This window comes from Perca flavescens, chromosome 14, assembly GCF_004354835.1.
Source record: "Perca flavescens isolate YP-PL-M2 chromosome 14, PFLA_1.0, whole genome shotgun sequence".
Taxonomy (NCBI): Eukaryota; Metazoa; Chordata; class Actinopteri; order Perciformes; family Percidae; genus Perca; species Perca flavescens.
In genome coordinates this window covers 30,611,219-30,633,932 of record NC_041344.1, presented here as the reverse complement: position 1 = coordinate 30,633,932, position 22,714 = coordinate 30,611,219, and the positions used below count along the sequence as shown (strand labels likewise).

Below are 22,714 nucleotides of genomic sequence, written 5' to 3'. Positions count from 1 at the left end.
TTCTGTTACTGTTCTGCTTTAGTCCAACACTGTCTCGAAAAGTAAGTCTTTCACCAACCGAGATAATTATCTGCCTTTTTGCAAAGAAAAAGACAAGAAATTAGAACTTCTAAAGGTAAGAGTTATTATGCTAACTGTAAATTGACTAGGCTAATATAATTTGTTGTGACCGTGTGACCAGATAATGTATATATTTAGTTTAGTTTATTGAAATGCCATGCATATCAGACATATTGCATCATAATTTTGTGATGCTGCTATAGGCCTGCTATAGGCTTGTAGTTGTCAAGTGCAGTATATGTTGGCTTTTGCAGTTTGTGAAGTTGCCAATTGACTAAGTGACCGTTATTTTGCAACCTGCGCTCAACTGTGTTGTGTGATGGCATTGTTGTATCTTCAGTCAATCACGTTTCAGAATTACTATTGTGCTTTCTGCTTGGGTGATTTTTAGTGAATACTATATTGCCATGGTCTTGAGCCATACAATGCTTTGGTATGATTTAATTCATTGTAACATTGTCTTGTGATGTGTGAGTCAGATGGAAGTACTTGGTTTATTGAACTGGAAAGGCATACTTGATGCCTGCTCAGCTGGACTAGTCATTCATCTTCTACTTTTTTTTATTTTTTTTTTATAATTTTTTATTCAATCGTGACAGTGCATAGACAGGAAAGGGGGAGAGAAAGAGAGGGAATGATACTCAGCAAAGGGCAGCAAGAATTTGTCACATACTTTGCTGTTGGTTGTTCTGAGTTCGCTGTGCAGTACGCACCGTACAATGTAGCCTACTTCATGGAGGGGGGGAGAAGCAGAGGTAGAGTGGTCTGCGCACCCCCTGCAGAAAATGACTTCCCGCTACATTGAACTTGTGTGCTGATATTTTCGGTTCATCTGTTTTTATTGTAGAACCACACACAAAGACAATCATCTGCCTGCTGTTAATAAAAACAGCTATTTTGTATATGGGCTGGCTATGGGCGGGCTAACACTGAGGCGGACAATAGTTTGGGAAAAACAACCAGTTTTATTTTCATTCTTGCATTTCAAATAATCTGTAATATCAGATATTACAGCATATAGAAATATATTTTGAATACTGTACCACATGAAATACTGCTTGCTAATGTCAACATTATTTACAAAATTATTTACAGTCAGTGTGCATATTCTCATGTGTATGAACATCACTTACATCTTCACTGCTTAAAGACCCGACAGTTAAAATACATCATTACAGACAAACATACAGTCAGTATTTACAATTTAAAAAAAAACATAGCAGGAGCACTGCACAATGTTCTCATGGTTTATACATCTGTGCCTCATACTATAGTTATTAGTCAATTCAGAATTGCTTATGACAGCCCAAGCTTATCAAACTTATCAAACTGTGCTACCACACAGAACATGATACTGAAGTAGAAGTCAAGACAAACTCTATACCTCAGCTAGAGATTACACAATATAAGAGTTTAAGACAGTGCTTATTAAAAGGTGCTTGTGAGCATGTATTGCACACAAAGAAACATTAAAGTCACACAGCTGGACCCTCACTGAAAATGAGGAGCGACAGAAAACCCCATGCAGTTACAGGGAAATCTGATGGCAGCTTGTCGGTTTTATTCTCAAGAATAGCTAGAAACTGTGTTTATTTATAGCTGTGGAGAAGGCACAAATGATGGCCTCTGTTACTAACTAACCATGGGGGATTTGAATTCGAACACTTTTGGTCAGACATGTAAAAACAAAAATCAATGACACACTGCTGTCCTTGTAGGTCATGTGCGGTTTTAGTTCATATTGTGGTGCTGCTCATATTTGAATTTCTATTGAATTTACTTTTTTAATCTAAATTTATCTTTCAGAAATTGAAAGACTGGCCATTGGCAATCTCACTTCTATGAGAGTTCGCATGACTTGTGGAGTACCACAAGAATCAACACGTCCCCCTTCTAATCAATCTAAACATGCTCTTGATAGGGCAGATTTGATTAATAAGAACATGATAACTATATTTAATACTTAAATCTACATCTCTTTTTCATTGGCTGACTATGGTCCCCTTGACTCACATTCTCAGTGCATGCCAGAATTATCTCTTGCTGAATAAATACAAAACTGAGGTGACTGGTTTAGTGACCAAAATAAAAATCACAAAGGTTTTGATTGTTCAAAACGTTTGAGACTGTAGGTTGAAACAGTGCTGCTTTGTTTTACCTCAGTCCCCTAAAAGTACTGTCACAGAAAGAAAAGAACAGAATTGTAAATGCATTGTGTAACTTCTGTTAAATCTGTATCTATTTAAAAAAAGAAGACAAAACCTACTAAGAAAATTATTACAATTTTAAAACCTTAGACTACTCGCTGATTCACTTGGACATGAAAATAATTCAGCTCCTGGAAAACAACTTCAAACATCTTAAATATTGCATACCAACAAAATCTGACTGTATTAGCTTTTAAGTTTAAGCGTTGACAGCAGTTGACAGCTGGTCCATTGAATTTAATTTCTGGTATTTATCTGTCTTGTCCACAGAGAACGAGTAGCCTACAACCAGACACAACTGCAGCATAACATTAAACAAACCCATAAGGCGGGCGGGATAAATTAGTCTTGCGCCGGACGCAAATCTAAAATGGGTTGGTCTGAAGTAGCTAGGTGTGGTTTGGGCGTAACGTGCAATAAACCGATCAGAGTGTCATCTCACATTCCCTTTAAGAGCAGGCACGCTTGTTCCATGGCGGATTGCTATTATGACGGCGGATTTGCCTGGCGCACGTCAGCGGGAGCTGTCCGGAATGCGGCAAAGTAATAAATACCTGTCTTGACCGGGTGGCGATGTTGCTGCGGCCTCTTGGGCGCATCTCCTCAAGTCTGGAGAGGATTGCTGCAGCCATGGCTTCCAAACGCACCACCTGCTCCTGTTGTGCCCCTTCCTCCTCTCCCCACTCCATCTCCATCCACCCGCTCCACCAGGAGCACATCGCGCATTGCCACAAGTGTCCAATCCCGCCATAGTTCAACATCACGTCTCCTTAAGTCCTCTAATATTTCCTCATTTATGTCATCAACACATCCATGATTCATGGAAATGTTGTGTAAAAGACAACAAGCCACAAAGAATGCTGCGACTTTTTGAGGGCTGTACTGTAAAGTGCCTCCTGATCTATCCAAACACCTGAAGCGCATTTTCCGTAATATTTTCCTTGTAATTATGTATGTTTTGCAAAAATGGGAACTGCTGCGTCCGTGTAGATGAGAGAAGCAAAGTGTATCCGCGTTGTGCACACGCTACATTGTGGCAAAGCATGCACCCCTAAAATAGCATCTGAATAATGCGCCACTGACTTTAGACTAGGTTTTTCTTGGTCTGTGGTGTAATTGTTTTCTGAAACCTTTTTTCATCTTCGTAACATTGCCAAAATTAGGAATAACCTGTCTCAAAACGATGCTGAAAAACTAGTCCATGCATTTGTTACGTCCAGACTGGACTATTGTAATTCCCTACTGTCAGGTTGCTCAAATAAGTCTCTTAAGACTCTCCAGCTGATCTAGAATGCTGCAGCACGTGATCTCACAAGAACTAAGAAAAGAGAGCATATTTCTCCTGTATTATCTTCTCTGCACTGGCTTCCTGTTGAATCCAGGATTGAGTTTAAAATCCTTCTCTTGACCTACAAAGCTCTAAATGGTCTAGCACCATCTTATCTAGAAGAGCTCCTAATACCCTATTGTCCCACTAGAGCACTGCGCTCCCAGAATGCAGAGTTACTGGTGGTACCTAGAGTCTCTAAAAGTAGAATGGGAGCCAGAGCCTTCAGTTATCAGGCTCCTCTCCTATGGAACCAGCTCCCAATCTGGGTTCGGGGGGCAGAAACTGTAATCGCTTTCAAGAATGAACTTAAAACTCTTCTATTTGATAAAGCTTATAGTTAGGGAGTGAGGAGTTGCAGTGTTCACCTAACTGGCCCACATGCTTCTCTTCATAATTGTTAGATTAATAATACATAACAAAGTAGAGGGAGGCAGGCCAGCCAAGCCCGATCCAGCAGGGGGAGAGTTCTAAGCCCGAAAAAGCTACCTCTCCTTATGACCTGTCTCTCTTAGTTACGCTGTTATAGTTACGCTGTTATAGTTCTAGACTGCCGGGGGACTTCCTTCCTTCCTTCCTTTGACACACTGAGCTGCTCTCTCCTCTCCCTTTCTATAACTATTACTATTTGTGTGTATCCCGTCCCAGAAATGCTTGTTACTAATCCTAGCTTCTGGGGAGTTTACTCCCTGGAGTCCTTATGTTTTTTTCCCCCAGCGTATTTCCTTGGAGAACGTTGGCACCAAGATCCTGGTTCCAGCTGTCGCCGTGGTCCTGCTGCACTCCCTGCTGAGCTCAGCGGTGCCCTGCAATGTCATGCAGCTTCCTGCTGAACCCTGCAGCTTCCCGCTACATCCAGTCACTGTTCCATTATTAATGTGACTATTGACTGATTCACTGACTGTTCATCACACCCCCAACCGGCCCGTCAGACACCGCCTACCAAGAGCCTGGGTCTGTCCAAGGTTTCTTCCCAAGAGGGAGTTTTTCCTCGCCACTGTCGCACTGCTTGCTCTTGAGGGAATTACTGTAATTGTTGGGGCTTTGTAAATTATAGAGGGTGGTCTAGACCTACTCTATCTGTAAAGTGTCTCGAGATAACCTATGTTATGATTTGATACTATAAATAAAATTGAATTGAATTTAAACTGCAAAATAGCACCAGGGAACGTTTGCACCGGAACACGCCTCTTCTTTTCTCTGAACAGCCCCCTGGAGCGCAAATTCATTCCCTAATTTACCGACGTGCGTCTGTGGAGGGAAAAGTCTGCTGTGCGTCGGGTGCAATATGCGTCGGTGTACAAAGTCAATTGTGCTGGGTGCAAGATAGGGCCCAAGGTGTTTGAATTGATGCTTTTAGCATCATGTAATGCTCCTTCAGCTTTTGAGTGTGCCAGTCAAAACTCTTAATACCTGACAGATGACAGCAGTGTCCTCATCTTACTTTTCTTTTCAGCCCTATATCAAGAGGACTAAGTTCATCCACAGTGAGGGGTTTAACATGAACACACACAACTATGTACAATGACTGAGCGGTCTCTTTGAACAGAGACTAATAATGTAAAAAACCACCATCAAACATTTAACAAGAGAAGCCAAAATGACAAAACCTATTATGTTTTGGATACAGCCAGTTACTTTGTCACAAAACTGACATCATCATGTCCTTTTGACCAGCCTCTTAATACAGTACATAGCACTATCTAAACACATTAGGAGGCAATATTTTAAGGTACAGATATAATAAATGCTTAACATCTTGGTCTCCAATGGAGCCTGTAGGACCACACCCCCTATTAGCTACTGTTGCTATCTGTCAAACCTTTTTATTCTAGAACTTTAGTTTTCAATGATAACGTTAGCAGATTTACCATCACAATTCATAGTCATTTTTAAACAATGAGACTTTGATTTCACACAAGTAACCAAAAGCAGTCTTCTCAGGTTAGGTGTCTCTTTTGTCAGCTGAAATGACAACGGTCACTATCAGATTTTATGGTCGCTAGCATATTTTATTAGCCGTAAGTTGCTAAGTAACACCAACACAGTTATGGCAGAGATTCATTTTGCTTCTAGCTGACTCATTTTAAAATGAGAGCCATGTTTAAAGGGGTCCTAAATATGCACTTGAAGGCTACAGACATATCATGCTAAAAGACTGAGGCTAAAAGCTACACAATACAATAACAATCAATATTAAATTCCTTGCGCTTTCGCTCTTGTGTTTTTGGTTTTGGAAGGGAGATAAAGAAAGACACCACCCTCCAAATGATTTGCATACCAAGTATCACTCTTAATAGAGCCCAAAAAACACATGTTTATCTGTTCTAACTTAAGCAGAAAAGGTAAGCATGTTGGCTTATTACATACAGTTGTGACCTAGCCTTACATCAAGAGCAAAGAGTCATTAGTTAACTTTATTATTTGGAGGGTTTACAAGGTCATTAAAAGTCCCTGACTGGACTGGGACATCCACAGCATGGCAGCCAGACTTGGATGCAACAATATTAGAGTTTAGGCAACGTTAGCAGCTCTCTTGTGCTGTTTTAAGGAGGTTTACGCTCTAGCCCTAAAAGGTGCTTTACTTGAAATACTGAATAAAAGAGGACTTGGATTGTCTCCACATGGCTCTAACAGACCATGACCTCACTGGCTTGTTTACTTCATAGATGAGATGATGATCTATATGAACAACATACGAGAAACTCAAACATTTATTGCGTCTTGGAGTAAAACATACGACTGGAGAAGGATATGTTGATATGTAGTTGTTTAGGAACCAAAAACAGAACCAAAATTAAAATGTTGTAATGATTCCTTTGGAATCGGAATTTTGGAACTGGTTCTCGATACACAACACTAGTTATAACAAAATAACAGTAACAATAATTACATTATTATTACATGTCATTTAGCTGACACTTATATCCAAAGCGACTTACAATTAAGTGCATTCAACTGAGAAGGTCCAAACTCTAGACAACAAGTAGTAAGTGCAAGTACATTAGCTTTAAATAAGCAAAGCTACAAAGAAACGTATAAAAGTGCAGGTTCAAGAGTTTTTTTTTTGTTTTGTTTTTTATATTTTATCCGAGGTGTAGTCGGAAGAGATGTGTTTTTAGCCTTTGTCGGAAGATGGGTAGGCTTTCAGCCATCCTGATGTCGATGGGGAGCTCGTTCCACCATTTAGGAGCTAGGACAGTGAACAGTCGGGATTTGGTTGAGTGATTAGTTCTCCCTCGCTGTGAGGGGGCAGCAAGCAGTTTGGCTGATGCAGAGCGAAGTGAGCGGGTTGGGGTATATGGTTTGACCATGTCCTGGATGTAAGCTGGGGCTGATCCGTTCGTGGCCCTGTATGTAAGTACTAGTGTCTTGAAGCGGATGCGGGCAGCCACTGGTAACCAGTGAAGAGAGCGGAGGAGCGGTGTAGTGTGAGAGAATTTGGGGAGGTTGAAGACAAGTCGAGCTGCTGCGTTCTGAATGAGCTGCAGGGGTCGGAGGGCACATGCAGGCAGGCCAATCAGGAGGGAGTTGCAGTAGTCTAGACGTGAGATGACTAGAGTTGCAGTAGTCTAGACGTGAGATGACTAGAGCCTGAACCAGAACCTGAGCCGCCTTCTGCGTTAGAAGGGGACGTATCCTTCTGATGTTATGCAGCATGTATCTGCACGATCAGGTGGTTGCAGCAATGTTGGCAGTGAAGGAGAGTTGGTCGTCAAGTGTCACACCCAGGTTTCTAGCAGTCTGGGTGGGGACTACCACAGAGTTGTCGATTGTTATAGTCAGGTCCTGGGTAGGAAAGCCCTTCCCTGGAAGGAAAAGGAGCTCAGTCTTGTCAAGGTTGAGTTTCAGATGGTTAGTGGACATCCAAGAAGAGATGTCAGTTAGACAGGCCGAGATACGTGCTGCTACTTGAGTGTCAGACTCAGGAAAGGAAATAATTAGTTGGGTGTCATCTGCCTAGCTGTGATAAGAAAAGCCGTATGACTGAATGACAGACCCGAGGGAGTTGGTATACAGAGAGAAGAAGAGGGGACCCAGGACTGATCCCTGAGGAACCCCAGTTTTGAGTGGACAAGGCTCTGAGCTAGATCCTCTCCAAGTTACCCGGTAGGTTCGGTCTGACAGGTAAGATGTGAGCAATGAGAGCGCAGAGCCTGAGACACCCAGATTCTGGAGTGTCGAAATGAGGATCTAGTGGTTCACTGTGTCGAAGGCAGCAGAAAGGTCCAGAAGGATGATAATGGAAGAGAGAGAGGTTGTTTTAGCGATGGGAAGCTGCTCAGTGACAGCAAGGAGGGCGGTTTCTGTTGAGTGACCAGCCTTGAAGCCAGACTGGTGGGGATTGAGAAGGTTGTTCTGGTTGAGATAAGTAGAGAGTTGATTACAAATGGCACGCTCAAGAGTTTTAGATAGAAAGGGAAGAAGGGAGACGGGTCTATAGTTATTTACATCGAACGAGTCGAGTGTTTTTTGAGTAGTGGGGTCACTCTTGCCTCTTTGAGGGCAGTGGGAAACAGCCAGTTGACAAGGAGATGTTAATGAGTTGGGTGAGGAAAGGAAAAAGGTCAGGAGCAATGGACTGGAGAAGGTGAGAAGGGATAGGATCCAGGGGGCAGGTGGTTGAGGGGTGAAAGAGGAAAGAGTACTAGATGTGATGGATGGTAAGGTGATTTCAGAAGGTGTGGTGGAGAATGAAGAGCGTATGTCATCTATCTTTTTTACAAAGTAGTTGACAAAGTGGATTGGTAGAAGGGAGGAGGGAGGAGGTGGACTGGGGGAATCTAGCAGGTTAGAGAAGATGGAGAAAAGTTTTTTGGGGTTTGAGTAAGAGGACTCAATTTTGGTTTGATAAAATGAGCTTTTTGCTGCAGAAATAGAGGCAGCGAAGGAGGAAAGAAGAGACTGATAAGTAAGCAGATCATGTGGGTGTTTAGATTTCCGCCATTTCCTTTCCGCTGCCCATATAGTTGATCTTTCAGCACGTATCAAGTCAGATAACCACGGAGCTGGGAAGGACTTATGAGCCGGTCGTGAAGTAAGAGGGCAGAGAGAGTCGAGAGAGGAGGATAGAGTAGAGAGTACAGTGTCTGCGGCAGCGTTGGGAGGCATGAGTAAGAAAGAGTCAGATGGAGGGAGGGTAGATAGAGCACATGCCGCCAGAGAAGAAGGAGAGAGTGAACGAATATTACGGCGGACAGGTACGGTGTCTCTTGAGATATGGTTGTGAGCTTGGGAGAGTGGGAGAGAGTATGAGATGAAGAAATGGTCTGAGATATGGAGTGGAGTAACAGTGAGGTTGGATGTAGAGCAGTTTCTAGTGAATATGAGATCTAGGTGGTTACCAACTTTGTGAGTGGGTGGTGAAAGAGAGAGTGAGAGGGCAAAAGAAGAGAGAAGGTGATGTCTGGATGTTGAAGTCTCCCAGAAGTACCAGCGGAGGACCAGTTTCAGGGATGTTTAACAGAAGGACATCCAGCTCCTCCAAAAACTCCCCCAGAGGACCTGGTGGGCGGTAGATAACAATGATGTCTAGTTGTACCGGATGAGTTATGGTGACAGCATGAAGTTCAAAAGAGAGAGGAGTGAACTCTGGCAGTTGGTAGAGAGAAAATCTCCACTTGGTGTTAATGAGTAGGCCTGTACCTCCACCTCTCCCAGTGGGTCTGGGTGTGTGGGTGAAAGAGTAGGCAGAAGAGAGAGCAGCAGGGGTGGATGTGTTGGTTGGTGTAATCCAGGTCTCTGTGAGAGCAAGGAAGTCAAGGGATTGCAGAGTTGCAAAGTCAGAGATGAACTCAGTCTTGCAAGTGGCAGACTGGCAGTTCCACAGGCCACCTGCAACAAGGTGTTGTGTGTGTGTGGAACGGGTGGGATAGGTAAGAGTGGTGGGGTTGCGGAAGTCTTGCGTGGTTTGTAGTATCTCCGAGAGGACACGCGGACAGGAATGGAGAAGCAGCACATTTCCGGATAAAGACACCAAGCAATGTAAGTTGGATATGAGGTATCAGCCTACTTAACTTTCCACTTAGCCTCCCGCGAGGACTCCTGCGTAGACTCCTTTGTCTTTGTCCTCCGAGTCTTCGTCCGCTGAAGCTGCCGCTTCACGCAAATACCAATATTAAATACAAAGAGGGGACTGGTGTTGGCTAACGGTGGGAGGCCACACCCTCGCTAATCAGTCAAAGCACCTGGGAGTCGTTAGGCCCCACTCCCAAAGTCACACTTCACAATAACTAGTTTCACTTTAACAAAAACCACTAACTTTGCTCAACAACAAAACCAATTACAGCAAGAAACACAGCAGCAGCAATAGAAAGTAGAACAGTAGAAGAAGTAGCAAAAAACCCAAATAAAGTAAGTACTTAACTTAATAGCTAGCTGTCCAGTAGTCAATTCCTTCAGCAATCAAAAGCACTCTGACTTTTGGTCTGACTTTAGCTTGCTTATGTTGTCAAATCCAGGTGGGAGGCCACACCCTCGCTAATCATAGGGTGACCAGATTTCCGGGAGCTGAAACCGGGACACTTTGCGTGTGACCGTAGTGCTTGTGCACGCACACACGCTTTTTAACGTGAACATGTGCCAGCCAAGGTCAGACATAGACAGTAACTTCATTATTTTGATCATAGGCTCCTCATCTAATAATAAATGTTTTTTTTCGGTAAAATTAACAAAATTGCAGCAACAGCCTTTTTCAGTTCAGAATGAGATTTAGGTTGAGACTGTTCTAAAAAAGAACAACATAAAGAAGTGTTATTTATTGCAATAACACCAAAAGAATTAAAATGATTGAACATTTTGAGCATTAAACACTTCATTTCCTGCATTCGGGTGAATTTTTATGCACCTATTTCTACCTTTTTCTGAATCAATGTATGCTGCAAATATCGTTATGTAAAGAGAAAAATAGATTACAATCCAAATATAAAAACATAATGGAATATATTGAAGTAAGGCTAACAGGCATTATGTATTGCTTTCAAATATGTATTCTCCTTTGGATGGACTTTTCTAATTATAGCTGAGTCAGCACACATGTAGCCTAGGCATCCTTTACTCCTCCCCTCTGTTTTGCTCTTTTGTTGTTAATGTAGGCCTATTAATAAACCCCTGGACTGTAATATTTCAGATGTGTTTGAGCAATGTCCAAAACTTTGTGCACATTCAAAATACAGTATATCTGTGTTATCTGTGATTTGGAGGAGTCGTGATTTTGAGAAAAATAAAGTTATAATAGGCTATTACAAGAATAAAGTCAATATTTCAGAAATCTACCTGCACCATAGTCTGTAGTTTTACGTGTAACCTGTAGCATAGTTTTACGTGATTGCTGTAGCTCTCAGACCTTCTGACAGACACAGAGCCCTGTTTGGGTGTCTGAATGAGACAAAGAGTTTAGCTAGGGAAGTGGCCGTATGCTGCTCTACATCGGAGGTGGAAAACCGAATCTACTGCAGAAATACACGGAGCACAAACGCAACACATCTACCGCAGCATGTCGACAGCAGAGCGCATCCGTTATAACCTGAGGCTGTGCTGCATTTTACAGAGAGTGGACACTAAAAGACGCACAGGTCTTCTTCAGAGCTCCGTGTGGTTGAGTCTGAACAACAGACTGTAAACATCACGTCACAGGAACTTCAAACTAAATCATTAGTATTGCGCTCCTTAACTTTGTGTTGATGGCATCAATGTATTACACTGATTTGGCTACGATTCCTCCGAAAACTTCACCCGGCTTTCACAGCTTTTCCTCCACGTAGAGACGGTTGCTAGGTGATAGCAACAAACACAACATGGTCGGACCCTGCATGTAGCTGCCCGTTCTATTAGCCTCGGAAAAATAATCTGGAAAAAGTTACATTTGGGACTACACTCAAAACATTCTGGGCTCAAGCCCCAGCAAAATCGTCTGACGCCGCTCCTCCTAAAACCGGGACATTTTAGCGTCCCGACAGGCTTTTGTCGGGACTCGGGACATTAACTTCAAAATCGGGACTGTCCCGGTCAAACCGGGACGTATGGTCACCCTAGCGAATCAGTCAAAGCACCTGGGAGTCGTTAGGCCCCACTCCCAAAGTCACACTTCACACTAACTAGTTTCACTTTAACAAAAACCACTAACTTTGCTCAACAACAAAACCAATTACAGCAAGAAACACAGCAGCAGCAATAGAAAGTAGAACAGTACAAGAAGTAGCAAAAAACCCAAATAAAGTAAGTACTTAACTTAATAGCTAGCTGTCCAGTAGTCAATTCCTTCAGCAATCAAAAGCACTACATTTTCATTTTCACACTGCACTATAATCATAGGGCTAACTACCTTTCAGTACAAGAACAGTTCTGCTCCTTTATTTCAGTGTCTTCTCTATCAACTGATGCTAGTCTACCAACTGTGGATGCTGACTTTTTCCCAGATACCTAGCTTTAGGCTGTTAGCACAATGCCATGTAGCTAGCCGATTACATTATATATTAATGTACATTTTTATCTATATCAAAGACCCTTCTAATTGGTTTTCATTTTAAAATGAGTCAGTTGGAGTTTACAGCAAGCTAATAGATTGAATGTTAATTAGCAAAAAAATAAAATAAATAAGTCTCCCAGCGACAGTTGTGATTTCAGACGACATATTCAACAGTTGCCACAAAGGAGAAGCTGCTTTTGTCTTCTTTAATCTATAGACAAGGATTTTTTTAATTCAGAAATTAACACAAATTCCGGTGGTAAATCTGTAGTAAACTGCATTACGAGCAGTGTTACAATGGAAAGCTCGACAGGTTAGCAACTGTAGCTAAAGGGGCTAGTGCTTAGCGAACATTGTGACAGCACTTTTTTTTTCAAAATGTAGATGGCACATGATAAATCAGTGGCAGATTAGAGTCAAAATTGTACGATTACCAAGATGTGGGCGTATGTACATCCATTTTCTGAGAGAAAAGAAAAATAACATATTGATTGATCAGCTCCAAAACTGGTTATCCACCAGCCTCTGCTGATTGGTGGAATGAGTTTTGGAGTCAGCCCCTCCAACAGGTAATGATCTGGTTCTTTTTCAAATCTTTATGTAGTTATTGCTGTCCTCGCCCCTCACTTGTAGAGCAGCTGCAGCCGGCTGGTGTGGCAGTTATTTCGGCTGATCTTGCTGTCCGGCTGGTAGAGGCTGGATGAGTTGCCGAAGGACGGAGGGATGGGGTGGAGGTCAGAGATGGGGACGGGGTACCCTGGAGGAGGGGCCAGGGACCTGGGGTCACTCTGTGGAATGGCAGGAGATGAGGAGCTGTGATTCTGATTAGAGACAGTGGACCCTCTTCTCCTGGACCGCAGGGCCTGCCGCTCAGACAGCTGGTTTCTTAGCTCAGACACACGCTCTTCTTTCTGAGGGGACAAATGGGAACAACAACTTAATCTTCTCTAGGCACAAGTCCTCTAAGACTGCTGTATGGCAGGCTTATGTTTGAACTTTTTTTCAATAGTTCACAGGAGTTGTCTGGAAAAACTAGAAAAGGGGGATGAGCAAAGTCCCAGGCTAGTTTCAGACTGATTTCTAAACAAAAAAAAAATATTTGCTCACATCCAACAATTTATTTTCGAGATTTCTGCCTTCACACAATACAATAGAAGTAAATGGAATTGAATGTGTATTAACAAGAAAGTATTAACAAATTGAGTGTTTAACCCTTTGAGCTGTTCAATAAAAAAAATGGTCTGCCAGTGCTTATATTGGTATTTTTGCTTATCATGATGTAATTTCTAGGAGTATCTTCAAATGATTAATTTCCCTAAAAAAATGAATGCTAGCCGTTATATGTTTATTTTACATCGATTTAAGCAGCCACCAGTGGGAGGTCCTTTCTCTAAGGATTTAAGATCATTCTTGACCTCTGATGTAGTAGTTTGACCAAAGAACCAGATAAGTCACAGATTTGCCTCAATTGTCATCACGTGACGCAAATATGTACAGATGTGATAAGAGCTGAGCCACCTTCATCTGCTGCAAGGCTGTGAGAAGACGTTGAAAACTCTGGAAAAAGCAAGTTAGTTGTTTTTTTGCAAAAAACAACTACTTGCTTATAAACTTATCCTGCTTTTACAAACTCAGGCCAGATCAATATCTTTATTTTATGTTCTTGATAGTTTTAATGTAATCCCAATAAGAATTTACCTGTTAAAGCTATAGTGCGTGGTTTCTGTCTCCCCCATGAGCAATTCTAAGATTACAACACTGTCAGCACATTCACATAATATAAACCTTCCGTGATCGCGCACCACCCCTACCCCTTCTCCATGCAGTAAGCTAGTAGACAAGGAAGACATGGAGGATTGAAAAAACATGATGGACTCTTCAAAACAGGTACTTATGTTCACTCGAGTTTCTGTACGCAAAAGTCCCCTGACTACATTTTCTAAACATAACCATACTGAGAAATACAGAGTGAGCTGATAGTCTTAATTAGCTTTGTATCAACTCATTTGGCAATGGCTTGAATGTAATGGACATTCATTAAAGGTCCCATGGCATGAAAATTTCCCTTTATGAGGTTTTTTAAAATTAATATGAGTTCCCCCAGCCTGCCTATGGTCCCCCAGTGGCTAGAAATGGTGATAGGTATAAACCGAGCCCTGGGTATCCTGCTCTGCCTTTGAGAAAATGTAAGCTCAGATGGGCCGATCTGGAATCTTGCTCTTTATGAGGTCATAAGGAGCAAGGTTACCGCCCCTTTCTCAGCTTTTCCCGCCCAGAGAAGTTGGCCCACCCATGAGAGAGAGACATCATGGCTTTCAAATGAGAAAGTGGCAGTTGGTCCAGGCCCCACCCCCACTCTCCACCTCCATTAAAATCACGATTATTTAACACGATTACTCATTAACATTTGGATATAATGGATAGTGTCCAGGGTATAATCTGTTAGTGTCCTTTATCTCACTGAAAGAGTCTTTGGATCAGAATAAAATCTGTTTTACTACTGTGAGTTGGTTCAGCTTTAGAGATATCACACATAACGTTACGCAGCTAATCTACAGTTCCACAGACATAACACAACGTGCATCTCACATCACATGTTCACTCACTATGACCACTACTTCTGTCATTACAAAACGTGCCAAAATATCAACAATAATGTCGCGTCAGTGGGCTTATTTGCTAGCTAATCCAGCACATAGACGGCACCTTAGAGTAACGTTACGTGATTTAACGTCCCTGCTCATTTACATACAGTTTAACAACAAAACTAAATGCTGAGGGAACATTACTATGTTTTTTCATGTTGTTTTTGAGCATTATGCCTATGCACCCCCACTAAGCTGGAAAACGTTTTAAACAGTAAGTGAATACAGCGTGTCAGGAGAATACAACGTCTATAGACAGTATACTACAGGGGGGGTCAAAAGCAGAGGGACCGCAGGGTTAGCTAACGTTAGCTGTTCCTAGACAACTGAGTTAGTTTGGCCTTTTTTTGCTCACCAAACGCTGCTGCCATCTTTACTCACGCTGAATTTTTAAATTCCAGCAGATGATATGCACAGCACACGACTTGCCTCCCTGACTGGCTTCGGGAGGGGCGGATGTGCGCATGTGCGTGTCATTCAGAACACAAGACAAAATAAGAGTGTTCTTGCAAAACAGAACATGGCAAAATAATCATTTTTTCCCGATTGTACTATTTTGGTGATCGATGGGAGCCAAAATCGAAATTAAAATCGAAATTCAATTAATTGCACAGCCCTACTGGCTCTAGTGGCTGTAATTTTGCACCAAGGCAGAATTTCAGGGGAAAGAGACTTCAGATACAGTATTAGGGGAATTAGGGATTAAAAAAAACATGATGGACTCTTCAGAAGACGTAATTATCTTTGGTCAATTTTCTGTGCACGAAAGTCACCGGATGACACCATTTTAGAGTTTTGTGGAGCTGATAGGCTTAATTAGCTTTGTAACAACTTATCTGGCAATGGCTTGAATGTAACGGACATTCGTTAATATAAAACGTTATGCACTACTGCTTTAAATATAAGGAAAACAAAGAATTAAGAATCCTGTGAAAAAGAGAAAGGGCCTGGCTGACCTCCTGGATGATCTTCTGGAGCTCCTTGTTCTCTCTCTCCAGCTGTCTAGACTTCTCCTCATCATTATTATTGGTAGACGAGCCAGTCTTCATGGTCTCCTGGGCATCTGACTGCCACTCACCCCGTGTGACCAGACGCCGCATCTGAAAATCATGCACAGGTTTCCCTTACTATACCTGTCCAGAATGTTCACTAAAGGAGTTCATGATGGGTCATTTTGGATTGTGTCCTGTCAGGCTGTTCTCATGAACCATTCGTACATATAGCTCTGAAAAGTAAAGCACTGTGTATGTATTCCATGTATTTATTGCTGTATGCAACACAGTGACTGCTGCCTGCTCCACATGGGGGAAGAAGACAGGGTGGATGGCTGGGTCATAAAACACAGGGCATTCAAGCAGGGGAGTGTAGTTCCTGTCCCTTAATATGTGTGTAATACAAATATTCTGCAAACAGTGTGCAGTTGGACTACTACAGAGCGTCAAAAAGTGATATATTATTTATTTTTTTATATTCGAATAATATTTGAATATTTAATGCTCAAATGCAGTTGATGTTATAAATATGTACTATACTCCTCTTATGTATTGTCAATGCCACTACAAGCAAGTGGTTGTTGTTACACATTTTGTCCACTAGAGGGACTTATAACATTAGCCAAGAGTCCCGACCACGCGCGTCTAATGGCAGTTACACACCAAACAGATGGCCAACCGTCGGCAGAAAAGCCAGTCGGACTGATCAGTCTCCCGGAGTTGGTCCAAAAACTACCACAGAACACACCAAAGAGATGAGACGTAATACATCTCCATAACGCTAATCTGTATTGTTGCCCAAAAAATGAAAACCGGCAGCTAATTAGACGAACACGTCACATGGGTTTGTTTTCTCCGGAAATTCAAAGCCAGACTGTCATGGAGGCTTGTTCAGAATACGATCTCATATTGCACTAAAATAGTTCACTGAAACATGTTTCTGAAAACATTTTAAGTGAGAAATAGGCCAATGCAGTTGCTGAATCTGTCTTAATTTCAGATCAACAAAGGTCAGCTTAAAAGATTTTCGTCAGATTTTGAGAGACTCTAGTCACGCTCATTCCGCTTGCCATTTCTGGGTGAGTCCCAACTGCCCTGCCTCCGACTGAACATGTCAGGTCGGCCAAAATAAAGGTCGACAGCTCCTCAGATGGACGACGGCACAGAACACACTGAACAGATTTGAGTCACTGACCTCGCCAGACTGTCCAACGGCCGATTATCGGGTTAGTGTGTCAGCGCATTAAATGTGATGCTAAAGGAGACCTTTTGCGTCAATTGCAAATGCCAAAGGCACCTGACCTAATGTTGCTATTTGACAGGATGGGATTGAGTATGTGTTGCAGCTGCTCCAAGCTCCGTGCACTGTGGCCACAGAGGGAAGGCAAGCCACACAGTGCACACACTACCCACCCAAATCATAAAAATATTAGTTTAAGTTTAGAAGTGTATCTGTGGGTTACAGGGCTGTACTCAGCATGTGGTTAGCCTAGCTGAGTTTAAAGACTGGAAGCAGCATAGAAAATTCTAAAATTCTAAAATACACTTAATAAGTTGACTAATTAAAACATTGTATCTTGTTTGTTTTGCATGTCAGTGATGAACGTAAACGCAGCCAACGTATTAGGCCTCATCAGTGTTGGACCTGAGTGTGGCTGCAGCCAGGTTTAACATCTGGTTAAAGCCTGAAACCAGTGGAGGCTGTTATAGCAATACATTAACTGCCCATGGTGACAAAATGTTGAGGTGTCACATGCCGTAAAGTGTATGACCATGAACTCTCTCCTCTCTGTAAAATATTTAAAAATCAAACTGGTCTAGAGAAGAGTAAATTATTACACACAGAGTATTGATGCTGATACAGCAAGGCAGGGCCAATCTGCAATTCATTATGGGATATATCATACCAGCCTAGATTACTCAAATCCCTGATGAAAGGCAAGCCATAACATCTGAAACTTGGAGTGTTGCTGTAATCTGTAGGGAGGAGACAGTGGTTTGCTGTTACCTTGGGGACGAACAGAACCACCAGGGTGATGTAGACTGAGAAGACTATGGCCAAGGAAGCAAAGGCGAAGGAGGCGTCCTGCTGAGAGGACAGGATCATGGTGACTGGAGCTGTTATCATACACAGTACCTGAGGGAAACAGTGGAGAGAAACAACATGTTCACTTCTTTTATTACAGAAAAAGACTTGTCAGGTCTGTATGTGCTTGCACGTCAAAAAGGCAAAGCAGGTTTTTTTTTTATTTCGCCTTTATTCTTAAAATAGATGAATAATTAATGTTCCTAACAGAGTGAACTGACAGGTATCTGAGGAAAGAGCATTCTCCTCCTATTTTTATCCATTTTTCAGTTAAAGAAGGTGAATACTTATCTACAGATAACAGCTTTTAGGGTTGATAATAAATTTGACAGACAGCTTCTGGGATAAAGTGCTGGAACATTCAGAGCCTGTAAGGTGTCATTCAAATCATTTGTGTGTCAATCCATTTCTGACAGATAGTAACACGGAGACGTTGATTGCTTTCAGTTTTGACCTCCAAATAAAGTTGTAGTGGCACCTAGTTGCTTCTAATTCTTCTGTGCCACCTTTTGAAGTCAGTCTAACTACAACCAGTATTTGAAACATGAGCAAACCAAACGGTCTTCTTTTTAAATGTTTACTTATAAAACACAACATGATAGATAATTATAGAGAGCCAAATGTCCATAAACTATCAACTTGTGTCTTCTCTCTTCACTCTTCTGACGTCGCCTCTACCAACAAGCACAGTTTGTTTACAGGCCTTTCCAGAGCGTTGGTCTTGGTCTTTATCTTCACTCTTCGTACCGTTCCATTGGAGTCCGGTAACGTTTCAACTATTTTTCCCATGAGCCAGGAGTTCCGTGGGGAAGGACTGTCCACTACTAGCACATCTCCTATCATGAAGTTTTTTCTTTTTCTTCTTTCTATTTCTGGCACTCCTGAAGAAGTGGAAGGTATTCATGCGTCCAAAATAAATCCACAAGATATTGGACTTGCTTCCTTCTCTTTCTTCTGTACATGTCATCTACACTCAAAACCCCTGGAGGCATGTTCAACAGCAATAAGGTGTGTTAGAGGTTCTACGTCGTTCACATCATCTGAAACAGTTGTAAGCGGCCTACCGTTGATGATGCTTTCGTCCTCGCACATTATTGTCAGAAGACAATCATCGTTCACTGCTTGTTCTTTCAAAAGGGAGTTATGGATTTTTCGCACCTTCGAAATTTGTCTCTTCCAAACTCTCTTGATGCGAAGTGGCTGGGCTGTTGAATATCCACTTTATTCCCTTTGGCTGCAAGGCTTTTTCAATCTTGTCATTATCTAGCTGTCGAATGGCTTCTCTCAACTCTCTTTCAGCGGCCACAAAATTTGTGCCGTTGTCAGATGGTGACTTGACCTCTCCTGCACATAAAGCGACGAATTACATTAATGCAGGAGTATGTGTCGAGGCTATCTTCAACTTCGATGCAAATAAAAGTGAAACAAGTTAACATCACGGCGTACCTTTTGACTGTACCCCGGTCCCCGAGGAGGCATATCTGGTAATAGCCTATCTTCAGGCAGGTTTGCCATCTTTTGCTCACCAACCTTTCCATTAATCATGCAGCACACTGTACATTTGTTGATGTTCTGGCATGGCAGACTTGTTGAGTCTTCTGCCAACCCTTAACGTGCCATCTTGAAGAATCAGATCAAATTTGAACAGCTGACTGCTTCAACTGAGCTGTTTTGATTTATTCTCCAAACTGTTGTCTTTGACTGAATTGGATTGTTTCAGATTCTGCAGCAACCAGATTGTCCAAGGTAAGTGATTTATTTTCTGTTGTTTTGAATTTCTTCATTTGTAGTTATAACTTTGATCTTTCCTTTTCAGGGTCCTTTTCAGTTTGCCTGATCGTTCTTGATATTTCCTTTCTTTCCTATTTCAGTTTCCACAGATATTCCTTCACCTTTAAAATCCAGGCCACTGATCTTTTTAGTTTATGCCAGTCTGAGTATAGTTGATCAGTTTGTTAATTGGTTCCATTTTTTCTTCAACTTTAATCATGTTAACTGTCGGTCCCTTTTTGACTTCCGGATAATTTTGAAGGCTTTCTTTCCTTCGCACAGGCTGTTCCGACCAGTCACATTCATTGTTCAGCAAGAAGTCCGGCCCATTAATCCATGTTCCTCCTTGCAACAAACTCTTAGCTTTCAGGCCCCTGCTGGAATGATCGGCAGGATTTTCCGTTGTTCTGACGTACTTCCATTGCGATGGCTTGGTTGCTTCTTGAATCAATGAGACTCTGTCCGCAACAAAGGTTGTGAAACAAGCAGTTTTGAAACGAGCAGTTTCACTGTCAACACAGCCTAATACAATAAGCCTGTATTAGGGAAATTCATTCAACATAATTCACAGGCAAATAACAATTAAAAGTATTTTATTTGAACATTTATAACCTAACCTAACCTGGCACTGCCTCCGTTTTGGTGTCTGCTGCGGTGCACAGCGCTGTTCGGACCGTGCGGCGCTGCCTTTATTTCCTCCATAAACTCCGCTCTCAGCTACTCTGACAGTTTCTGCATGAACTTCCTCCGGGACATTTTACAGCTGGTGCACTCCTTGGAGAGGATGTGTGCAATGATTCCAGCCAGTTGTAGCATGTATAAAGTTATATGAACACGTAGACAGCTACCGGCCATCTACATGTTTCACAGAGCGAGCACCCGGTGCTTTTCTTCTGATTCAGAACAGAGTCCATCCACGCCGTAGCCTACGTTACCGACTCTGGCTTTGGCTTCGGCCCATCGGTGATGCCCACACTTGTTACTCGAGACCGCTAGTTACGTTTCTCTGACAGAGACTATGATTATTACTAAGCAACCAAGATGCATCAACCACGCAAAAGATTAAAAACAAAACCGCGAAAATCTGAGCGGTCAATACCGTGTATGGCCAAAATAGGTAAAAGTGATTGTATTTTCTTTGCCTTTTGTGTAATGTATATAGCCTAAAAAAAATTTTTAAATGAAAATACAGACTCTTTTAGGAAAAGTCAGGTACCAGCAGGATTGTATTTTTTTATTTAGCAAAGTTAGTACACACATAAATTTCAAAACGGTCAAAATGACCGTCCTGGCCGTTCTAGTGTTAAGGAACAGGCCACAGAGGGACCATCTAGCAGCATGTACACTACCGGTCAAAAGTTTGGGGTCACTTAGAAATTTCCATTCCACTCCATTCCAGACACAATACCTGCTGAGATCAGTTGTATTGTTTTTTTTAACCAGGGCAGCAGTTTTCAGATTACATTATTTGCTTACATAATTGCAAAAGGGTTCTCGACTGTTGTAGAAAGAAGTGGCTGAAGAAACACTTGAAATTCATGCTTTTTGGTCTAAACGTCATACCCAAATTAAAAGTGGTACAGCTCCCATATACTTTGACACTCAGGGGTGTGCCTGATATCATTGGAAAGGTGATTGATGTGGGTTTGTTTGTGTATTTGAGAAGTGTTGTATTTTGTAGTTTTTGGCTTTTTATTTGCACTTTTCAAATAGACATAAAAACGCACAGACATATTTGTAGAAAAGAATTCATATAAAATCCATTTTTGAGTCTTTTAGCTTCTGAATTTTTTTCTGTAGTAAGCTGAGACGTGGCTAATGCTGTGTTGTCTGTCACCTGTCAGATGTGTTTACAGCAGTGTATTTTAATAATTTTACAGATTTATAACTTGGACAGAAATAAAAAATCTCCATTCTAGCCTCTGTAACTCTGTCAGTAAGGCCTAGAATCGCCCTGACACTTGTAACAAAAACTTGAGAATGTTTCCTTTCCAATGATATCAGGCACACCCCTGAGTGTCAAAGTATATGGGAGCTGTACCACTTTTAATTTGGGTATGACGTTTAGACCAAAAAGCATGAATTTCAAGTGTTTCTTCCACCACTTCTTTCTACAACAGTCGAGAACCCTTTTGCAATTATGTAAGCACATAATGTAATCTGAAAACTGCTGCCCTGGTTAAAAAAAACAATACAACTGATCTCAGCAGGTATTGTGTCTGGAATGGAGTGGAATGGAAATTTCTAAGTGACCCCAAACTTTTGACCGGTAGTGTATGCTACTCAGCATTAATGGGCCACCTCTTTCTGAATTCCCCTATAACCGAGCCTTTGAGTTATTTTTCCAAAAGCCAAGAAAAATCAAATGCACACAGCAAGGCTGCCAACTTTGCCACTGAGGCAAATATGCAATTAGTTTCATTATGAATGGTACACTCAGGAGGAGGCCTCGGGGAAGACCCAGGACTAGAAGGAGGGATTATATCTCCAACCTGGCCTGGGAACGCGTCGGGATCCCCCAGTCGGAGCTGGTTAATGTTGCTCGGGAAAGGGAAGTTTGGGGTCCACCTGCTGGAGCTGCTCCCCCCGCGACCCGACACCCGATAAGCGGACGAAGATGGATGGATGGATGATTGGTTTCATACTATAGCCTACCTTGGTTTTTTTTCCCTATGAAGAATTTCTTGTAAAATTCATTTTCTAGACCTACAGTTCCTCAAAAATACAGTTCAATCAAAACAAAATGAAAATATGCCTCATTGTGTGTGAATATAGGTGAATAAATATATTTGTTTGTGTTGCAGCGAAGTGTCAGTTCCGTTTAATACGTAAAACATTTGGCGGCAGGGCACGGGACTGGGGGGGGGTGTTCCGACAGATCTGCCCCCACTGATGGAAAAATCCTAGAGGAAACACTGAACATTCTTAAGTGTTATGATGGTATGATGGTCTTGCTTCCATTGTTAATTGCCTTTTTCCTGCCATTTTTATGACAACACACTACTTTCTGCAGTACAATACTGTTCAAATAATGCTCATGAGGGTACGGTACCACAGTGTGTTCCAGGAATACTTTTATACAAACAGAGGGGGTTGTAAGTAATCCAGACAAGTTGGAACACCTGTGGGAATTGGTAGCACCAACTTTCAAAGCTTGATC

General features: G+C 42.0%; 1 protein-coding gene across 1 annotated transcript in view; it reads right to left on the bottom strand.

Annotated features, from left to right (window-relative positions):
* Window positions 1-12,269: 12,269 nt before the first annotated feature.
* Window positions 12,270-22,714, bottom strand: part of LOC114568244 (gamma-aminobutyric acid type B receptor subunit 1) — a 103,136-nt gene continuing 92,691 nt past the window's right edge. The window contains exons 16-18 of the mRNA XM_028597723.1: window positions 17,707-17,835; window positions 15,663-15,806; window positions 12,270-12,972 (exon numbers count right to left, since the gene is read on the bottom strand). Of these exons, the coding sequence (XP_028453524.1) occupies window positions 12,685-12,972; window positions 15,663-15,806; window positions 17,707-17,835 (561 nt within the window). The 3' untranslated portion in view covers window positions 12,270-12,684. The remainder of the gene's footprint in view (window positions 12,973-15,662; window positions 15,807-17,706; window positions 17,836-22,714) is intronic.